Here is a 21,429-nt window from a genome sequence, read left to right as displayed (position 1 = left end):
AAAAAAAAAATTAAAAAAAAAAAAAAAAAAGAAAATAATCCTAGAATTGCGGTTACGGTAGCAGAAGGTAGGGCTGCCTTAATGTTCTCAAAACCTGCCGTCCAAATCCTTTCCGGGAGCTTCAAACTAATTTCTATTCCCATCCACAAGGTATGTAAAGACTTATTAGTCCTGAGTTTCATGCTTTAAAAATATTGTGTTGGTCAAAGTATACAAACATCCAAACTTAGATGCTGGGGAACCTAGTGCACAGCATGGTAATCATAGCCAATGATACTGTATCACATACTTGGAAAATCACCCAGCGATTAGATCATCTTAAATGTTCTCATCACCAAAAAAAGAGATGGTAATTAGGGGATGTAACAGAGGTGTTAGCTAACTCTATGGCAATAATCACTTTATAATATGTAAGTGTGTCAAATCAACATGTTGGACCCCTAAAGCTTATATAGCTTTATATGTCAATTATATCTCAATAAAGCTAGAGGGAAAAAAAAGAAAGCTGCTTGGAAGAAAAATTCTAAAGAAATTGGCGGGGGTATTGCTTTAAACCCAAGTTACCAAAAATGTATGCAGAGGGGTAGAAGTGATGAATCAGATATGTTGGACAAAAGGTCCCAAGCAAGAGATCTCTGCTGAGTCGCCTTGGAGCCCCGTGCTGTGTTTTAGTTCTTTTGTAGATGCTCTGAGGACACGCTCACTGTCGATGCTTTCAATGAGGCAAAGGATAAATTACGTGGAAAAAAAACCCAAGCAAACTTCTGAGTCAAAAAGTAATTCAGAAGAATTAAGATGTTGAAAGTGATAACATCTACCAAATGTATTTTGCTTACGTCTTTTTTTTTAATGTCTACACAAGAGCAGTATTATAAAAATGTGTCCAATGGAGTCTAATGAAGCTTTTAAGAGAAGTATAAAATAAAAATTACAGGTGATAGAGAATATTGTTTTGAGAGGTGAGGAAAGACATTCTTGTTTTTATGAATTGACAATTAATAGGAAATTGGAGAGTTTCAAGTTTAGCAATTGTTTCCCTTTTTAAGAATTATCTGCTTATTTCCCCATTGGGATCTCCGGTGGTTTTACTGTAGATTTAGAAGCGCTCCTAATATATTAAGGTATTGTTTTTATGGCATATTTGTTCCCTATAATGATTTCAGAATGCCAGGCTTTTCAATTTTGTCTCTAATGTTTATGCAAAGAAATCTATTATTCAGTAACTTAATAAATATTATGGAGGGCCTCATACGTGCCTGGGACTGTGCTAAGTTCAATGAATGCAAAAATAAACAACACAGTCCTTGCCCTGAAACAGTCCATGGTCTGGAGAGACAGACACAGGAAGAGCTCGTGCAAGACTGGATTTTTGCCAGGACGGCAATGAAAACACGTCCCCATTCCATCTGTATATTATTATATTGCTGTATATTATTATGCTGCACCTGTATGCTTTATGTATACCGTATGTGCATGGTCTTTCATATAAATAATGGTAAGAGAAAAACAAAGATGAATAAAATCAAGCAAGGGGCAGAGGCACTTCAGGCCACGAGGACAGTATGAGCCAACCACAGAATTGTGACCAAAGACCCGGTGAATGTTTTGGGGCTCACTGAGTTGCTTTTACATGTGGAAAAGCAGTATCTCATACATGGAAGAATCAAGTCATAAAGCGGGCACATGTCTTTCTTTAAAAATTATGTTCAGGCAGGGGCGCCTGGGTGGCTCAGTTGGTTGAGCGTCCGACTCGATTTTGGCTCAGGTCATGGTCTCATGGTTCAGTTGATGAGTTCAAGCCCCGCACGGAGCTCCCCGCTGACGGTGCGGAACCTGCTTGGAATTCTCTCTCTCTCTTGTTCTCTCTCTCTTCCCCTCCCCTGCTTGCGCTGTCTCTCTCAAAATACATTAAAAAATTTAAAAAATCACGTTAAAGCATTCCAGCTAATAGAGGTGAATAGACATTTAAAAAGCAAGGGAAGGTGGCTTACTCTGTAAGTGGGCCTGGGCGCCATCACTGTGGTCAGGATGAAAAACACTGGGGCTGGCACCTGCTCAGAGGTGTCCGTCTCCCTCTGTCACCATGCTGGGGTCTGGGCATGGCAAACAGGACTGCTAGCAGTAAGTGTTAAAATACAGTTGCCTGAATAATTGTACATCTTGTTACTGAAACGAATTTAACCGTAAAGCTATTCTGAGAGGTATAAAAAGGAAATAAAGGAAAAGAATGTTTGTGCCCCAAACCCCAGATAATATTAGCAAAGGCTGAGAAGTTGATGAACTTTCTCAGTCAAGGAGAAAGTGTGTTAACGTTCTTGTGTTACATGCCCCCTGACCCTTCATTTTGGAGACTCGGGGACGAATTAAAAACAAAACAAAACATTAGAGGTAGCGCAGTTGCTGGATCGTAGGGTTGTTCTCGTTTTAAATTTTAAGGAACTGCCACACTGTTTTCTGAAGCGGCTGCGCCAGTTTGCATTCCCACCGACAGTGCAAGAGGGTTCCTCTTTCTCCGCATCCTCAAACATCTGTTGTGTCTTGTGTTGTTGATTTTAGGCCATTCTGACAGGTGTGAGTTGCTATCTCATTGCATTTCCCTGATGATGAGTGAGGTCGAGCATCTTTGCACTACTAGGTACAAAGAATGCAAAAATGCTAATTTAAAGGGGGTACCTGCACTCCGATGTTTACGGCAGCACTATCTGCAACAGCCATATTATGGAAAGAGCCCAAATGTCCATCGAGTGATGAATGGATAAAGAAGGTGTGGTAAAAAACACACAATGGACTATTATTCAGCCATAAAAAAAGAATGAAATCTTGCCATTTGCAACAATGTGGATGGAGCTAGAGAGTATGAAGCTAAGTGAAATCAGTGTGAAAAAGACACACACCATGTGATTTCACTCACATGTGGAGTCTAAGAAACAAAACAACACAGGGAAAAAGAGTGAGAGGCAAACCAAGAAACAGACTCTTCACTATAGAGAACAAAGTGATGCTTACCAGAGGGGAGGGGGATGGGGGGTGGGGGAGGGATGGGGATTAAGAAGGGCACTTGTTGTGATGAGCAACAGGTTCAAAAACTAGAACCAGCCCACGATCCAGGAACTGCACTGCTTCTAACGTTTTTTGAAAAAAAAGAAAAAAATTCATCCCTGAGTCTCCAACATGAAGAGTCAAGTGGAGTGTAATATAACCGGGTCGAATCACTACACTGCACACCTGAAACTAACATTACACTGCCTGTGAACTAACGAGAATTTTTTAAAAATCTTTTATTTATTTTTGAGAGAGAGAGAGACAGAGACAGAGCATGAGCAGGGGAGGGGCAGAGAGAGGGAGACACAGAATCTGAAGCGGGCTCCAGGCTCCGAGCTGCCAGCACAGAGCCTGATGCGGGGCTCGAACTCACGAGCTGTGAGATCATCACCTGAGCTGAAGTCAGATGCTTAACCGACCAAGCCACCCAGGCGCCCCTGAACTAACGAGAAGTTAAGTAAAAACTTAACAGAATGTTACAGGTTACCATAACGCAATTAACAACGAGACACAGATAATTCACGTGACGAGGACGTTTTTTTAAAGCCAAGAAACAAGCCCGCTAAAAAATTGGGAAGGAGCAAGGAGCATTAAACCCAGAGATATTCACTGGCCTGGGGAAAGACTCTCAAACAGCATTGTACATGAAAACCGGAGGACATAAATTGCAAATATAGTACGATATTCACTCTGCCTTCTTCTTTTTCCCGTTGCTCGGGGGCCTGGTGTGGTGAAAAGAACCAGTAGGAGGGAGTATTAGAAATAGAGTTGTCTAAATAATGGTAGATTTTGTTACCAAACTGAATCTGATTAGTTTGACTTCTTTCATTTAATGTTATAATCCATATGAAATATATTTTAGCATATGTTGAGCTCAGCAAGCCGAGAAGGAGTGATAAAAGCAAATGCCCTAAAATGTTAACACTGATCATATCTGGGAATTGGGATTTGGAATCACTTTTGTTTCATCTTTATATTTCCTATAGAGCGTATGCACTGAATTTCTTACTTAAAAGAGAGAGAGAGATTTGCAAAAACAAAAGCCTCCCCTTTCCCCAAAACCAGTCTATGATTTCTACGTTGACTCCATGGCCACCCCACTGTTCAGCTCCAGAGACATCATTTACATCGTACTTCATGTGAATGACAGGCCCTGAAGCTGTTCAGTGCACAGCCTGTGGAACTGGGTCCTGGCCATCGTCTTTCATTTTCCCGTTTTTATTCCTTATTTTTTTAATACTGTTTTCCTCCTCATTATGGTATTATCATATAAATATTAGCAATAATTGGGAACATATGACAAAGTACCCTCACAAAAGCTGCCTGTCTCTCCACCCAGAGGTAACTAGAACCCGTGTCTCCATTTCCCCATGCTATTTTCCCACTTGCTTTCAATCTAAAATAGTAAGTAGCTAATCCAATTTTATAATCCTGACCTTTTCCTCTTAAGAATTAGACTATCAACATTTCTCTCAAGTCATTAAACTTTTGTACATACCTTTCGAAATGGCTGCAAATATTTCAAACGATTAATATGGTATATTTAACTAACCTTCAAGTGAGAGTCAAATTTTTTGATAAAAAAAAAAAGTCACGGAGATGAACAATTACTCTCAAATCTTTGTGCTCATTTCAAAGTATTTGCTTAGGATAAGGGTAGAGATGAGAGCGCGACTCTCATTAAGCCTTTTAATACATGTGGTTCAAACTGCTATTTAAAAAGCTTGTTTCAATTTACACCCTCACCAGAGGACCTGTGATTTTTCATATAACCAAGATCTTACTGGCAGGATGCCCACATGTATTCCAAAAATGAACCTTTGTTTATTTGGCAGAAGCACAAAGTTACCTCAATGCATTTTAATGTCTTCGATGATGAAATCAACGAAAAACGTCCATGTTTTTCAACCAATTGTGTTTTCTCTTATACTTTATTTTTCTTTGGGGGTGTTTTATTTTCTTATTTAAATTAATTATTATTTTTTTTTTTAATTTTTTTTTCCAACGTTTATTTATTTTTGGGACAGAGAGAGACAGAGCATGAACGGGGGAGGGGCAGAGAGAGAGGGAGACACAGAATCGGAAACAGGCTCCAGGCTCCGAGCCATCAGCCCAGAGCCCGACGCGGGGCTCGAACTCACGGACCGCGAGATCGTGACCTGGCTGAAGTCGGACGCTTAACCGACGGCGCCACCCAGGCGCCCCTTTAAATTAATTATTAAGATGTGATTCAGTTTGTGGAGCTCATTAGATATTATTTGCATTGTCCATTCATCTATACTATTCTTGTGGTTTGGCATATTGTTTCTCTATTCAGTTGATGTATAGATTATTTCAACATTTATAAGCTCGGATCCATTATCCTTTACTTTTGCATTTTCTTCCAAGGCTTTCATTCTTAGGAAGCTCTGGCCCTTTCAGAGACCAGCTGCACATGCATTTCCGTATGGTCCTATCATCATTTCTTTTCTTTCATTTAACGCTAAAGTTCATCTGAAATACACTTCAGGATATGGTGAGCTGCAAGGATCTCAACTGTTTTCTTCTCCAAAGAACTAGGCAATTCACCCAATGGTCTTACGAATAATCCGTTTACAGCCCGTTGTTTTTCAATGCCTCCTTTTATTTGACCTTACTGTGATAACCCTAAACCCCCAGACCACACTTTTGTTTTAAAGAAGAAAAGATAAGGCAATTTGCACCTGTTAATAGTCACTGCTGAGTGCCAGCTACTGGTCTAAAAACTCAACATATCCCGGCTCGTTTCACCTTCCCGATAGCCCTGTGCAGTGATTCAGTCTTCACGCGCCCCTAATCACTATATGGACTGTGCCTGCAAGGCACATGCTTCCCATTCCAGATTCTGGCTGCAGAGGGACACCTCGCCCACACCCTGACGGTTTAATCTGGCCCTTATTTACTTCCCATAAAAGGCATCGGGCATGAAGCGGGAAAATACACAGTTACAGAAAAAGGAAACACTGTAAGTCAAAGAGAGCCTTAGCTTCAGCCGCAAGCAGCTCTGGGAAGCAGCCCGAATACTGGAGCTAGTGGGGGGTGTCACCAGCGGGTCTGGTGCATCTGGCGCCCCGCGCCCTGGCCTCACTCTGTGCCTCATCCAAACACACAACGGAAGGAAGTAAAAAGGCTTATACACAGTACGTTCTCAGCAGTGGTGCTTACGATATTGAAAAAATAGAAATAACATAAATGTCTATATTATCGAGCCAAACACGGTACACAAAGGTGGCATCATGCACAGTCATTACTAAGGCTGCAGAAATGACACAGATATTCCTTGTATGTTATGATTTCAAATTATTACACACGTGGACACCATGGCTGCAGCAATACATAGATACAGATGTGTTTATAAAAATATACATATGTGTATATTTTTAGTAAAAAATGCACACACGGACACACACCCAAAGACCACACATCAAAATGTACGTATCACCTATGATGTCAGAATGCCTGTGTCCAAGGCCGGCTTCATGACTTACAGCCCGAGACCTTCGGTAATTATTTAATTCATCCAAGTCTCAGCTTCAGCTTCCTTGTCAACAACATGGACATAATACTCATAAAGGGAGGGTAATGAGTTCACAGGTGAAAAGCACTTAGAATAGTGCCTGGTGCATCAAAAGCTCTTGTACGTGTTCGCTGCCCCTTATTCGTATTTTCAAATTTTTCTGAAATGCATACTAATGGCCTTTGTAATAAGAGAAAAGTCTATCTATTTCAATGTTTAGAGAGTTGATGTTATCTCATCATAGAAGATCTAAGAGCGTCTGTCCTTTTGTTGGTGGCAAGGGGGTCTGGCCGCCAGCACTGAGCAGTGGACAGCTCCAGTCACTGCCTGTCTTTATCTCCAACTTCCTGCTCAACGTCCCTCTTACGGGTCCCGGGGGACCTCAAAGTCAAAATGTCCCAAACAGAACTGATCATGCACTCTACACCCCAGACAGAACAGGTTACCAGAGCCTCTGGTCCCCCCACTGTAACATTTATTACATGTGTCCCCCCACCAGCTGGTGAGAGCCTTGCTGCCAGGTCTGTACCTCCGAAAAACACTCAATGAATGAATGAATGAATGAATGAATGGATCTGTCCTCTATTTTCCCCCATCAGAGCAATCCCCAGCCTACTGCACAGCCATCCAAGCTGAGGGCATGTGTGGTCTTAATTACCTCCCCATATGCAATGGTGTTATTGTATCTTCTCATTTCTGGGTAAACGTGGTCCAGGTACCACTGGAAATTCTTACACTTTAAACTTTTCCTCAAGGCTCTTCTTTCGGAGACGTCACCAATGTCAATTCCTGGATTCTGAAAGTAGAGAGAAGCAAGGGGCATTAGTGACTGGGGAGCTCTGGCCGGAGAAGAAGGCGGGTGGCTTTTGAGGAAAGCCATCAGAGAGAAACCTTGCTTGGGAAGTAGGTTTAAGGAGACTCATTTGATCCCAGAGCCCCAGGCTAGACTACGGTCCCCTGAGTGCAGCACGCGGCCCCCCCAAAGGAGCCGTCCTTATCATCACCACCCAAAAGGGATCCTAGGACGCACTGATGTTGACAACCTATGTTCCCAGCGTGTTCCCTCCTTTCCTCAGTGACTCTCAGAGCCAGTTATGAGAGGAATTATTTGATTAAGACAGGAAAATAAATGCCTATAACCACCTCCTGTCTTTCTTCTCTATACACGTGTGATTCCCCCCTTTGCTGGCCCTTTGTGAAGTTCATCATACACCGAAGTGAAAACAATTTTCCATTGCAAAGCTTGTAATGATGTTCTAATGAGTAATTCACTCTGCTTTTACAGAAATGAACCTGTAATGGGTTCCTTACATGCTGACAAGGGAAAATAAACTAGCTGAAATAGGACTCCACAGGCTCCGCCGCAAGATGGCCGCGAACCAGGAGGGACAGGACGCTGTCTCCACAATGGCGGGCAGCCAGGCGGCAGCTCGGGGGCCAGGGGGAGCTCATATTATTTCGTTAAGATTTCTCCTTTCAACAGCCAAATGGTGGTGTTAAAGGAAAACCCCCCCTAAATGTGCATCGGAAGACGGCCAGCCGCCTTGAGCGCTTATGACCCTAAGTCACACTGCCACTGTAAATTCACAAACGGGAATAATAATACTGATTGCACTGATTTCACAGGGCTGTGGGGAGAGTCGAGGAAGGATGTGAGTTCACGGCCCTGCCCTGCCATGTGCTACACGTAGGACCTTACGCAACTCACACGTCACCTCCCAGAGTTTCAGTCTACTCACCTGTAAAATGGACGTCATAACATCAAGCTAGCATGGATTGAGCCCTTCACAGTTGCTATACTCTAAGCCTTGTTTTTATCTTCACAAGAGCGCCAGGAGATGAATGTCAACAATCCCTGCTTTATAGGCAAGGAAACTGAGGCAGAAAGTTCTTCTGTCATGAGGTCGTTACGGGGGCGCTAAATGAGCTACTGCTTAGGGAGTACGTTTAAGGGGACTCCTTTGATCATACTTCCTGAGTGCCAGGGACATAGCCAGGGCTCAGCAAGGGGTACCTATCTTTATATAAATAACCACATGTCAAATCACTTCTGGTTTAACAGCTACAAAGTGCTATTATGGCCAAAAGGGCTTCAATGCTTGGGAACATTACCTCAATAACTGTAACAACATGATACAAATTCTTCACTTTTACCCTCTTTATCTAGAAATCCTGCACACAGTCTGCGGCTCTGGGCTGCCGCCTCCTGAAACCTGAAATCTGCCGGTCCTCAGAGGGAACAATTCTAGGCGACTCTCTCAGGGCATGGCTGAGACACCTACAGGTACTCTGACTGAAGAGATAAACCCAACTTTGGGGGGTCACCCTGCTGTGCTGTGGATCTAAGTGCATTACATGCACCTAGATTGATGATTTTGGTACTCTGTACTTAAACTGAGTACTCTAGTACTTAGATGGGGGTACTTTAGTACTTATTACTTAAGCGAGTACTTTAGATTCAGTTCCCCCAGTCACCTTCAGAAGGATTTTTCTGGGCAAGGAGCCTCAGGGACGGAGGCAGTAAATGGATTTGTTCAAGACTGCATAGCTGGTAAGCGGCAGAGCAGGGATTCCAACCAAATCAAGGCACAGCCATCACACAATACTCCTGTCAGGCTTTGGCAACACGGGGGTTTTCTTAGGCTGTATTCTGGAAAGAATATGGAGGAGACTTGAAGAGCCATGTAAACTGGTAGGGGTGTATGTCATGGGGCAGGTGGAGCTCCGTGGTAGGGCACAAAGTGAGGGCAAATCATGGAGTCGTTGGTTAAGAAGCTTCCAGAACACCATGGACGTTCAGGAGCAGGGCATCCGGATGACTACAGTATGGCTGGGATTAATTCAATAAGACCCTTCAACACATCTTTGTAACTGGATTTCGAGAGTTCCATTGTGCCAGGCCCCACGTAAAGCAGGGTTTCCAACACCTGGAGATCTGTGAACCCCTTCAAAATGCTCTTACAATTTTGCAAGTGTAAGCATCTTTCTGAGGAGACACCATCAGGGACCTGTCTGACAGGATCACTGGTCCAGGGTGATGGGGAAGGGCTGCTGGGGCCCTACCTCCAGTGGCAGATTCCACGCTATGTACACGTGAGACTTGTAATCATCCATCCAGACCTCAGCAACCCGGAGAGCATTCCTCTTGGTGTAGAAACCGATGTTGCTGTTGTAGGGTTTCTTCTTCCGCTCAATGTGGGCCACCCGTGAGCAAGGCAGGACCTCCATGCTGCCCCCACAGAGCCATACCTGGAGGAGGGAGGACTTGATCAGCCTGACAGGGAAATCCCTAGAGGCCACTGCCCCTCCCCAAGGCCCAAAGGCAACGGTCAGGGGACGCAGCATGGGTGAGAAGTACATTTTAATGTATTTTGAGGTTGGTCTGTTACTGCAATGTAGACTAACCTAACTAAAACAGGTGTAAAAGAAGGCTTGGGAGACTTTTACAGATAAAATAGTTTAGGATATTAAAATAGAGCTCTGGGTAACTAAGGCCCAGAGCCTTAGTTAGGTGGCTCCTGGTGACACATGGATTTTCTTAAGCTCTTCGTAGTGCACAGTTGGCACCCATGAAGGTTTTCTTTCCCACCTGGCTGAAGTCGGGCCTTGCAGACCTAGAACAGAAAATTCAAACTGAAAAGCAAACCATATTTATTCATATCAGCACCAAGGGCACAACAGGCTACTTACGCATCGTTAATATGCTCTATGATGGAGTCCTAAGAGCACAGATGCCCAGCCTTCTCGAAGCATTTGCCCCAATGGTATCATGGGCGGGCATCCCTTGTTGCTGGAATTGGAACATGTGGGTGGAAGGCTGATATGGTAGTTGCCTTTGATGGATACAAAAGCCCAAGGAAGTGACACCTGCCATTCTCTGCATGGGCATGGCAGGCATCCAGGCCCAAAAGGCCCTGCTTGCATGGAAAAGCTGAACTGTCCAACTTCTCCCAGTCCCAGGCAGGCAAAACAAAGCACTCCTGATTGTCAGGAAGGACTACTTTGTGGAAATAAACGTACTGGTGGGGAGAGTGTGCTGGTGAGCTGACCCAGTCAGCACAGACAATGTATATGCTCACCCCAACCTGGGATACTTCAAGCCCCTCTACCTTGACTTCCCCAGACCCCCTTCTTGAGGATACTGGGACCCTCCTGCAGGTTTGTACACCATCCCTGGATCTTCATTGATTGAATTCGGTGGCAAGACCCATGCGTGTGTGGTCTTCTGTTTCTATTTCCCAACTCTGGCTGCACCATAGGGAAATGATACAGATGGAAAATTCTGCCCACAACCATGAATCCTCACCTTCAAGGAGGAGACTGTAAGCTAAGGGTTTGGTAGACAGTGAGTGGTCCAGAGGAGCTTGATTTGGGGACCTGACCATTAGGTTCCCCCTGCGTCGTCATGGCAGCTGCTGACAGTGGAAGGAAGCCATGTCAAGGAGGCAAATACGGCCAATGCCTGTAGGGAATGGGGGCAAGAGACCTTACCAGGTAAAACCAGGTAGCTGAATTTCTGGGGTGGGCAACAGGCAAAGATACAGAGTGGCACAGGTATGTGGCATTGCAGTTTCAAGATTCAGGGAATGAATGGAAAGACATCCCATATTCATGGATTGGAAGGCCCAATATTGTTAAGACGGCAACACTTTCCATATTGATTTAAAGACAACACAATCCTCATCCAAACCCCAGATGGCTTCTTTGCAGAAATTAGCAAACTAATCCTAAAATACATGTAGAAATACAAGAGACTCCAAAAAACCTTGGAAAGAGCAAAGCTGGAGGACTTCCACCTCTGATTTCAACTTACCACAAAGCTACTATAATCAAGACAGTGCGGTGGAGGAATAAGGATAGACGACAGGATAGAACGGAGAGTCTAGAAATAAACCCTCACCTCTACAACTGACTGACTTTCAACAAGGGTGCCAAGACAATCCAACGGGGGGAAATAGTCTTTTCAATAAGTTGTGCTGGGACAACATGCCAAAGAATGAATCTGGACCACCACATCACAACATATGCAAACTTGAAATGGATCCAAGACATAAATGTAAGAGCTAAAACTGTAGAACTCTTAGAAGTAAACATAAGGGCAAATTTTCATAACCTACGACTAGGCAAATATTCACCAACTGATAAAAGGATTAACAAAAGATGATATATCCATACAATGGAATATTATTGAGCGACAAAAACAAGTAAGTGCTACCCTGTGGATGAACCTTGAAAACATTATGCTAAGGGAAAGAGGCCAGTCATAAAGGACAGCGTACTCTATGATTGCATTTATGTGAAATGTTCAGTATAAGAAAATCCATACAGACAGAAAGAAAATTAAGGGTTGCCTAGGACTAGGGGTGGGGTTGGAGGAAGGTAGAGTGGGGATGGGGTTTCTTTTTACGGCGACAAAAAAAATGTGCTAATATCAATTGAGGTGATCACTGAACAACTCCTTGAATATACTAAAAACATTGAGTCGTGCACTTAATTTTTAAATATTTTCATGTTTGCTCATTTATTTTGGGAGAGAGAGAGAGCATGAGCAGAGAAAGGGCAGAGAGAGAGAGAGGGAGAGAGAGAATCCCAAGCAGGTTCCACGCTGTTAGTGCAGAGCCCAACGCGGGGTTGGATCTCACGAACTGTGAGATCATGACTTGAGCTGAAACCAAGAGCTGGGTGCTCAATCGAAGGAGCCACCCAGGCGCCTCGGAGTTGTGCACTTTAAAAGAGTGAATCATAATGGTATGTGAAGATCTCAACAAAGCGGTGACAAAAATAAACAGATAGATAGAGAAGTAATTCCCTAGAGATATGGGAAAAGAAGATTCAAGGAGTAGATTCCAGTTTGGGAAGCTAAGGAGAAATAATGCAATCCAAAGCAGAGTTGTGTGAAAACCAGTTCCGGAGTAGGGATAACGTGTTCAGGTGTATGAGGGGCCTCAGCAAAAGCCAGAAACCCCGTAACAAGAACAGAGGTTCCAGGCGGGAACAGAACCCACAGGCAGACCAACTTGGTGCCAGTCTTCTGTAAGCAGTCCAGACCAAGGTCAGGATAGACCAAGATCGGGATTGTTCCGATTGTTTCAGGTTGTCCCTAGGGAAAGTTGTTTCAGACGTCCCTTGCTAGGAGTGGGCTGACAGAGCAGAGGGTCCAGGTCAGACCCCAAGCCTCTTAAACAAGAGTGGGAGATGGTGTGCCAGCTGGGAGGCAGGCCGCACAGCACATCTGTCGTGTGTAGCAGGGACCGTGGCTTCCTCTTCTGGACTCTGCCATGTGGATGCCAGTTGGCATACTCATGGACACCAACTCAGAGCCACTTAGGTTTTCCTGTATGGTCTGGGGAGAGGCAAAGGGTTCTCGGACTGTTTAGCATCTTGATGTTACAGACAGCCCTCTCCTGGGCCCAGCAAACCTGGAGTGAATGACCAGTGTCAGCACTGGCCCGGATGCCTGTAACATCATCACAGACCTCTTCTGCCTGGAACACATTCCTGTTACCATCCTGTGCCAGCCTGGCCTTGGTCTACACCTCAGTCTGTCACCTCTAGTGACTCGGACTGGATTTAGGGTCGTAAGCACGAGCAACTCGCAACAGCAGATCTTGTATGAGACAAAATGACAGCACTGAAACACACAGGCTGCAAACTACTCTGGAGATACCGGGCAGAGGAGGTAATTTAAAGTTAGGGAAGAAATAAAGAGAGGAAGGAAGGAAGGAAGGAAAGGAGGGAGGAAGGGAGGAAGAGAGAAGAAGAAGAAGAAGAAAAAGAAGAAGAAAGACACACAAACACCCAGTAGGTGTGGGAGGCAAACTGAGCCCAGTCCTTTGGGCCTTGAGGAGCAGCCCTAGCCTCCTCTCTGCTTTATCCTTCCTCCATCCTCCACTTCCACAGACCCTCCACTCACAGAGGTGAGTGTCTTCGCTAGGCCTGCTCCAAAACATAGGACCAGCCAAATCCTTACAACCAGGCACCAACACCAAGTACCTCATGAAATCCTCACAGATGAGGAAACTGAGGGTCCAAGAGGTTGATTAAGTTGTTTACAATCCATAGTAAGTGGGGGACCCAGAACCACACCCTAACCCCGGGCCACACCAACAGGCCGGTCCTTACTCGGTGGGCACCTGCAGCTCTGACCCCACCAATCCAGGGGGAGCGGGCCTGCGGTCATGGATCCTCCAGAATTTCCTCAGCCACAGCTTGCACCTCACTCAAGATGTCTGGCCAGTGCCTCTGTGGGTGGGGTGAGTGAGGGGGACAGGGTGCGCATCCATGGCCTGAGGAAACTCAGTGGGCCCGAAGTGGCACCAACGATACCCTCAGGGTCAGGGGTGTCATCGTTGGGGGTGCCAAGGTCAGCCTCCGGCCGCACAAAGCCATCTCCAGTGTGATGCAAGGGGAACGGAAGGAGCCAGTGGGTCAAGTGATTCTCAAGTCTTGGGAGGCTCTTCTCCAAGTTGGCAGGAGTGGTCACAGCAGAGCTCATGAGCTGGCCCTAAGTGTTGACAGGGTGACGTGAAGTCTGTCCGTGGTCAAATGACTGAGTGTAGATGTAGTGTAGAGGTGAAGCCATTCACGAGGGTAGACTGAATACCTTAGAAACAAAGCGACAGGTTAACTAAGGCAGCTGCTGAGGGCTGATCCAGGGGACCGATACTCACGCAGTTTCCTACTCTACCTGAGAGCTATGAAAGCAAAAAGGTAGCTCCATAAACGGAGTGATCGATTCATCCTTCCGCCAGACATAAGCACTAGCTACACGCGTCCCAAGCACAGCTGCTCCCGAGGAAGTTATCTTTCCTTCCGTTACCATTTGTTGGCCCAAATAGCGAGGTTCTATGGAGACTGGGGGACATTATACCAAGGGAAATGAATAAGTAGGTGGGGATGAAAGACTGATTGGCACATCTGTGATGCCAGGGAGGAAGAAGAGAGGAAACGACCATCCTGGAATAGCACTCCAGGCCCGGAGGTCCTCCCCAGAGGAGGAGGTAGGCCCTCCAGATGGGCTGGAATGGGCCAGGAAGATAGCACAGTCCAAGCTCGGGGACAAGTCCTGGTGGGATAGAAGCCACAGCAAGGCTCTTGGTGACCCTCTGCCTGGGAAGTGGTGGCCATCAGGAGACGTGCTGACCCCAATAACACATATTAATTAATTCATAGTTATTCATGCAGAAAATTCCACTCAGAGCCTGCTTTCCAGCATGGGAATGTCATGGAGAGTGTCGAGGGACAAGTCCTTGCTCTCACGAAGTTGATGATCTTAAAAGGGAAACACATTAATTAAATAATCACAGGCAGATGTGCCTTCTCAGAAGCAGAGCCAATTCCAATGAAGGAAAGCAACACAGTGCTGGAAAAACCAGCATCCAACAAAGGGACAGGCCCTTAGGCTTAGAGAAAGCATCCCTGACGTGGGGCAGGTAAGGTGAAATCAGAAAGCCTAGACTGAGCTAACCTGGTTAAAGAGGTGGGCTAACTGGACAAGAGCCCAAGCCCGGGGGGCAGCCGGCACAGATGCAGCGGCCTCGTGGGGGGGAAAGTCTGGGTTCAAGATGGCTGCAACAATCTCTCCCACGCTCCTTTGCAACGTGGATTTTTTGCTCCTTCCATCAACGAGTTGGATCGACTTTCCCTCCTCTTGGATCTGGGCTCGTCTTCAGACCTGCAGTGGTGAGTAAAATGCGGTAGAAGCTTTTGCACTCTCTAAGGCCAGGCCTTGGGAGGGTTTGCAAGTCTTACTGTCCCCCTCTTGGGATTCTGAGTCCACCATGCTGTGAAGGAGCTGGGAATGAAAGACCATGGGGGCGAAGGGGATCCAGCCTGGGCTCACTCACGTGCCCGGAGCTTCAGCTGGACGGGGCTCCTCCGGTCAATCCACTGACTGACCACCCATGCGTGAACGAGCCCACCAATGCTATGAGGGGCACAGGAATCGGCCAGCAGACCCCAGCCTAGACTGCCAGACTCCAGAATCATGAGCAAATCAATTGTTCTTTTAAGTCACTAAACTGTGGGCTTACACAAACAACTCGCATGAATGGAATATTCAAGGAGTATTCAAGGAACTGAAAGAACAGCCATGCGGCTGCGTCGGGGCAAGGGTGGAAGAGAGAAGAGCATGAAATACAGCTGGGTGGGCAGGCAGGGTTTGCACCAGCCGGGCCTGCAGGCCACGTGAAGGAAACTGATCTTCGTTCTAAATGAGAAGCCACTGAAAGGTATGCGTTTGAAAACGTGAACTCTGGCTGAAGCGTGGGAAACAGACTAGCAGGAAGGCGAGGGGAGGCAGAGGAGGCAGGAGGGTCTTAACGTCACTGCTGGGAGAAATGCTGGTAGCTTTGGCTAGGGCAATGAAATAGAAGCAGACATGTTGACAGATTTGAGGCTTTTTAGCAGGCAAAATCTTGAGCAACGGGTTGGATATGGCGGAGACAAAGAAGGATCAAGAATGACTCCTAGGGTTTTTGCTTGTGTAGTTGGACGTAGGGTGGTGGCATCGTGCCCTGGGCCAGAAAGCCTGCCCAAGGCTCTGGAAGAAAAAAAGCATCACAAGAGTCTTAGGCGGGACACGTCCTTTCTGCTTAGGACACTTGATACCCTGGGGGAAGAGGACACTCTGGGAGACGGATGTCAAAGGGTGCCATTGATTTCTGAGTTCTCCACCATCACTCCACGGGGAGAGTCTTCGAGGGTGCGCTGGCTTAATTCCATCTTTTGGTGAATTTCATTCATTCAACTCATATTGTCTAACAAGTATTTTACTAACTCATTAGAGTCTTAAAGATGACGGAAAGGGGGCACCTGGGTGGCTCAGTCGGTTAGGCGGCCGACTTCGGCTCAGGTCACGATCTCGCACTCCGTGAGTTCGAGCCCCGCGTCGGGCTCTGTGCTGACAGCTCAGAGCCCAGAGCCTGTTTCAGATTCTGTGTCTCCCTATCTCTCTCTGACCCTCCCCCGTTCATGCTCTGTCTCTCTCTGTCTCAAAAATAAATAAACGTTAAAAAAAAAAATAAAAAAAAAAAAAAGATGATGGAAAGTATGTCATCAGACTAGGCAAAAGTTGGTATTTCCGGAATTATGCCTGGATCTCAGCCGGTCTGGTGGTCTCCCTGAATGCCCTCTGTACTTCCCAGAGTCTCCGTCTTCCCTTCAAGGGCAGGACGAGAAGCTGGCCTAGATTGCTGGTTCCCAAACCTGGCTGTGCCTCCGAATCCCCAAGGGATGCTTTAAAATAACAAACGCTTGGATCCCACCCGAGACCTATGAATCACATTCTCTGAGGAGAAGCTGAGGGACTACTGGGTGGTTTAAAAAATCCCCCATGTGATTGTGATGTGTCCAGGTTTGGGAACCACTGGCCTAAACTCATTTCATGTCTTTTTCTGAGACTGTGGTTTTATGACTGGAGGCAAAGAGAAGGTAGGATGTGCCTGGCCAGAGCTCAGACCACTGGGTGATGGCTCCAGGAATGCTGGGGATCTAAAGTTCCAGGTATTGCCCAGACCATGCTCTCCCTGATGCCTCCATCACCAAGGAGCTTGGACGGTAAGGGGGCAAAGTCAAGGAGCCTGAAGTCACCGCCTTGGTGGAGGTGAGCAGCCGTGGAGGCGGCCAGGAAACATGGCGGAAGCCAGGAGCTGAAGCCAATGTGGCTGATTCATTTATATCACCTACTGTAGGCAGTGGCCTCTAAACATTTTTGATATATGTTCTCCACTGGAAAAAGAACAGCTGAAGGCCAATATGTTGACTTTATCCATTTAAAAATATATGCCCGTGCTATCGTACTAATGTATTTTACACACGATACATTTAAGGACAGAGACATTTAAAAATTATACAGCCATGGAGGTGCTAATGTATTCCCCTTGGACCCCAGTGCATTATCTTGTGTGTCCGTCCAGCTTTGGAAACCACTACGAGAATTCAAGTATTCGAGGTCTGGGTCCCATTCCACCATTTTTAGAGGCCAGCTGTTGCTCAAAGCAGCAGAAAGTATTGTTCAGGAACGAGTAGGTTTGGAGCCAAAGTAATCTAGTGAGAATTTTCAACCGTGACACTAGAGTGTGAACAGCGAGTGAACACGAAAGCTACTTGTCCCGAGATGCCCCAGGTGCCATCTGGGGGCAGCTGTCTCTGGAAAAAGCCCTGGATGGTCTTACAGGGTCTGCACCTCCGTCTCCCCCACCCCCTAGTCAGTAAGGTTCAACAGGAAGCTGCCGGATCCAGAAAGAAATCCGGGTGTCATGCTCAGCACTCACCTCCCCAGACACTGGTCAGTCCGTCACCCAGTCCTGCAGACGAACGCCTCTTAACTGTGGCTCGATTGTAGCCACTTCCCCAAACACCCACCACGACCACCAGACCACCGGCTCCTCCGCCACCACTCCAAGCTGTCACCACCTGGACCGCGGCACCCACGTGCCCATGGCGCCATCCGTCTGGCCTCCACTCAGCAGCCAGTGTGCCGTGATCCGATCACGTCATTCCCCTGAACGCTTCGTGGGCTCCCACTGCTCTGAGAATGAAGTCCAGAATCCTAACATGGCTTTGGAGGACTCCCGTGCCCGCCTCACCCTCGTGTGCAGCTCCCCCACAGCGAGCCTTCTTTCTCTTCTTTCATGTGCCACAGTCCTTCCAGCCTTGGAGCCTTTGCTGAGCCCCTGCCCGGGACACGCTTTCCTTCTCTGCCTGGTTACCTCTTCCTCCAACTTCAGCCTTTAGCTCAACCGCTGCTTCCCCAGGGAAGCCCCCCCATAAAGGCAGAGCCCCCTACTGCAGACTCACGCAGTACTTGTACACACTTGTGCAAGTACAACTTCTCGCAGTTGTGATTTTGTGAGTGTGCCACGCGCACACACAGTGGGTGTGTGAGAGTATTACTCTCTCTTTTCCTTACTGGGCTGTCAGCTCGTTGAGGACCAGACCCGTGTCATCCTGTGTCCCCAGTGCCCAGCGCTGGGTCTGGCACATCAGTAAGCACCTGACAAACTCTTGTTCAATGGGTGAATGTGAACGTACTAATGAATGCAGTGGGGACGGAGGGCGAATTCGTAGGATGGGTCTAGACAGAGGGCATAAGACGGGGGGAGGGAGGGAGGAAATGAAGGGAAAAAATAGAAATGGTCTAGAGATACAACATGACAGGCACAGAAAGGACAATCAGATTGACCAAGGGCCTTTATTATAGGACTCAACACCAGGAAGATCTGAGTCTCCCCAACTTTTCGGCCCACAAACCCAAAACCACCCTCGTGCTTCTGGGACTGCGGTTCCTTGGCACCCTGGCTCATAATGCAAAGCTACCCTGCAGTAGTCACCACCAGCCGACCCAGTCCAGCCTGGACACCACCGGGAGGCATTCTCTAGCACAAGCTGAGAAATACTGAGCAGGTATCTGGTAAAGGAAGCCCATGGGCTCCATTTCTCCCAGAATTTGGGCACACTCACTCTACCCCACCTCACCCCCCGGTTTCCTCATCTACAAACGAGGGGGGGGGGCTACTTCCGAGCCTCTTTTGGCCCTGGTGTTAAGTCTGTGATTCCCTACACCATAGACCACAGGCCCAGGGTTCAGGGTCAGGGTCATCACCAGCGGAGGGCACCGGCTTCCTTACGCTGGCCACCCCAGCGTTGACCTTCTTGGGGAATAATCTTGAGACTACCAAGAATCCCCCAACTAATGAATTCAGGCATGTTATCTAGACCACCGGTTTATCTCTGAATCAGATCTCCAGGCTGCCTTGGGTGCACCTAGGGTGCACCCTCTATCACAGGCAGCCTCTAGGCGCGCCCCGAAGCTGGTTTTTTCTCCTTGTGAACTAGTCGACATCCCGACCGTGCCACTTACTGAACACATTTCTTGGATGGCACTTCCTTGTATTGGCATAGGGTGTGACACTGACTCTACCAGATCTCAGATCTCAACTAGTGCTGAGTGGGGGCACCTGGGGTGGCTCAGTCAGTTGAGCATCTGACTTTGCAGGGTTTGGTGTGGATATGGGCATATTTTCGTCTCCCTTGGGTATACACCGAGGAGTGGGATTGCAGAGTCGTATGGTAACACCACGTTTAATCTCTCCAGGGGCTGCTAATCTTTTCCAATGTGGCTGCACCATTTGACATTCCCACCAGCAGTGTAAATTCTCCACATTCTCCCCAACCCTTGCCATTGTCTATCTTTTTGATTACAGCCATTCTGGTGGGCGTGGAGTAGCCTCTTGTTGTGGTTGTGATATGCATTTCCCTGATGGCTAATGATGCTGAGCATCTTTTCACGGGCTTATGGGCCATCTGTGTCTCTTCTCTGGGGAAATGTCTATTCAGACCCTTCGCCCAATTTGTAACTGGGTTGTTTGTCTTTTCAGTATTAGTAGAGGCCGTGTGGAGGAAATGAAGTTGGCTTCCAGTGTCATTTCACTCCCTCTCCTTGCTTTCCATCATCCAAATGCTCTAGGGTTCAAGGCCTCTCAAATCAGTCCTTCCCTGTGTAGAGCTGCCATGGAGATGGCCATGAGGTGCAGGAAAAGAACTGTGCAGCAGAGGCTGGTGTTCTTTTTTTTTTTTTTAATGTTTACTGAGAGACAGAGTGTGAGTAGGCAAGGAGCAGACAGAGAGGGAGACGCAGAATCCGAAGCAGGCTCCAGGCTCGGAGCTGTGAGCACAGAGCCCGACGCGGGGCTCGAACCCATGAACCGCGAGATCATGACCTGAGCCGAAGTCGGACGCTTCACCGACTGAGCCACCCAGGCACCCCCAGAGGCCAATATTCTTGTTCTACCTCCTCCGAGGACTAGCTGTGTGATGTTAACCAAGTCCTTTTCCTCTTTCCTCCCAGGCTTAAGGCGTCCTCACCTATAAGATGGGAGTTGTACTACCTACCTGCCTGTACCACAGAGCTGTAATGAGGGCCTACTTGAGGTTATAGAGGTAAAAATGTAGGGACACCGTAGAGCCTTCCAGCCCTTCACAGGGAGATCAGTGATGTAACTTCTGGGCTTGGGCCCAGGTTTCAGACTGCATGCTTCCGTCCCTGGCCCCACTGGTTGTTAGCTGGCCTGGGGCAACTTGTCCCAATGTCCTCCCCTGTGTAGTGAAGGACAATCACAGTCCTTACCTCTCTGGATCGTGGTGGTGTTTAAATGAGATGTTAGCACATCTCATTGTCAAGTGCTTAGAGTAGCGCTTGGCTCCAAGAAAGTTCTCCATACACGTCATCTGGGCCATCATTATTACCATCACTCCAAGTCGAGATTTCTGATCCCCTATTCTCTCTCTGCTCCCAGCACCAACTAAGAAGAGAATAAGCCGGATTGAGTTCCTAGAAGGTTTCTTCTTGATTGAGCACTGGATACACTGGCAGAACAGGCATGCCGATGAGCTGTGCTGGTTTTTCCAGCCTAACGGTCTCCCCGAAACGTCCAAGTCTGTGTCTGAAGTGTGTGTGTGGGGGGTTCTGCCCTTCGGGGCCCTCCTCAGATAGGTGCCTCTTGGCGTCTCTATCCGTCTCTCCTTGTTCAGGCCCCAAGCACAGCCACTGTAGGAGACCAGAATATGCCACCCTGAAATATGCCTCTTTGTCATAAAGATAATTTTGAGCTGATTATTTTGAGAAACAGCAGACAGAGAAGCTCTGAAAACAGAGCAGAAGTTCCCCTTTGGTAAGGGAAAATTGTATTTATAAAAGATCTCCATTTACAAGGGTACCTTCTCCTCTGTACCAGGAAGAGAAGGATGCCTCCAAACCATAAGAGACCCATCCGTAGACAAAGCACTGACTTCACTCTGCATAATAAGACTTATCCTTGTTTACAGTACTATTCCCGGTCCTCTTCCCATAA

General features: G+C 47.0%; 1 protein-coding gene across 1 annotated transcript in view; it reads right to left on the bottom strand.

Moving 5' to 3' along the window:
- Positions 1–21,429, bottom strand: part of GALNT17 (polypeptide N-acetylgalactosaminyltransferase 17) — a 445,375-nt gene that overhangs the window by 27,536 nt on the left and 396,410 nt on the right. Inside the window, exons 7-8 of the mRNA XM_040456200.1 lie at positions 9,641–9,826; positions 7,236–7,373 (exon numbers count right to left, since the gene is read on the bottom strand). Coding sequence (XP_040312134.1) covers positions 7,236–7,373; positions 9,641–9,826 — 324 coding nt within the window. The remainder of the gene's footprint in view (positions 1–7,235; positions 7,374–9,640; positions 9,827–21,429) is intronic.

The sequence above is a fragment of the Herpailurus yagouaroundi genome, unplaced genomic scaffold, assembly GCF_014898765.1.
Source record: "Herpailurus yagouaroundi ecotype Mexico unplaced genomic scaffold, PumYag 216, whole genome shotgun sequence".
Taxonomy (NCBI): domain Eukaryota; kingdom Metazoa; phylum Chordata; class Mammalia; order Carnivora; family Felidae; genus Herpailurus; species Herpailurus yagouaroundi.
This window is presented reverse-complemented; position numbering and strand designations above follow the sequence as displayed.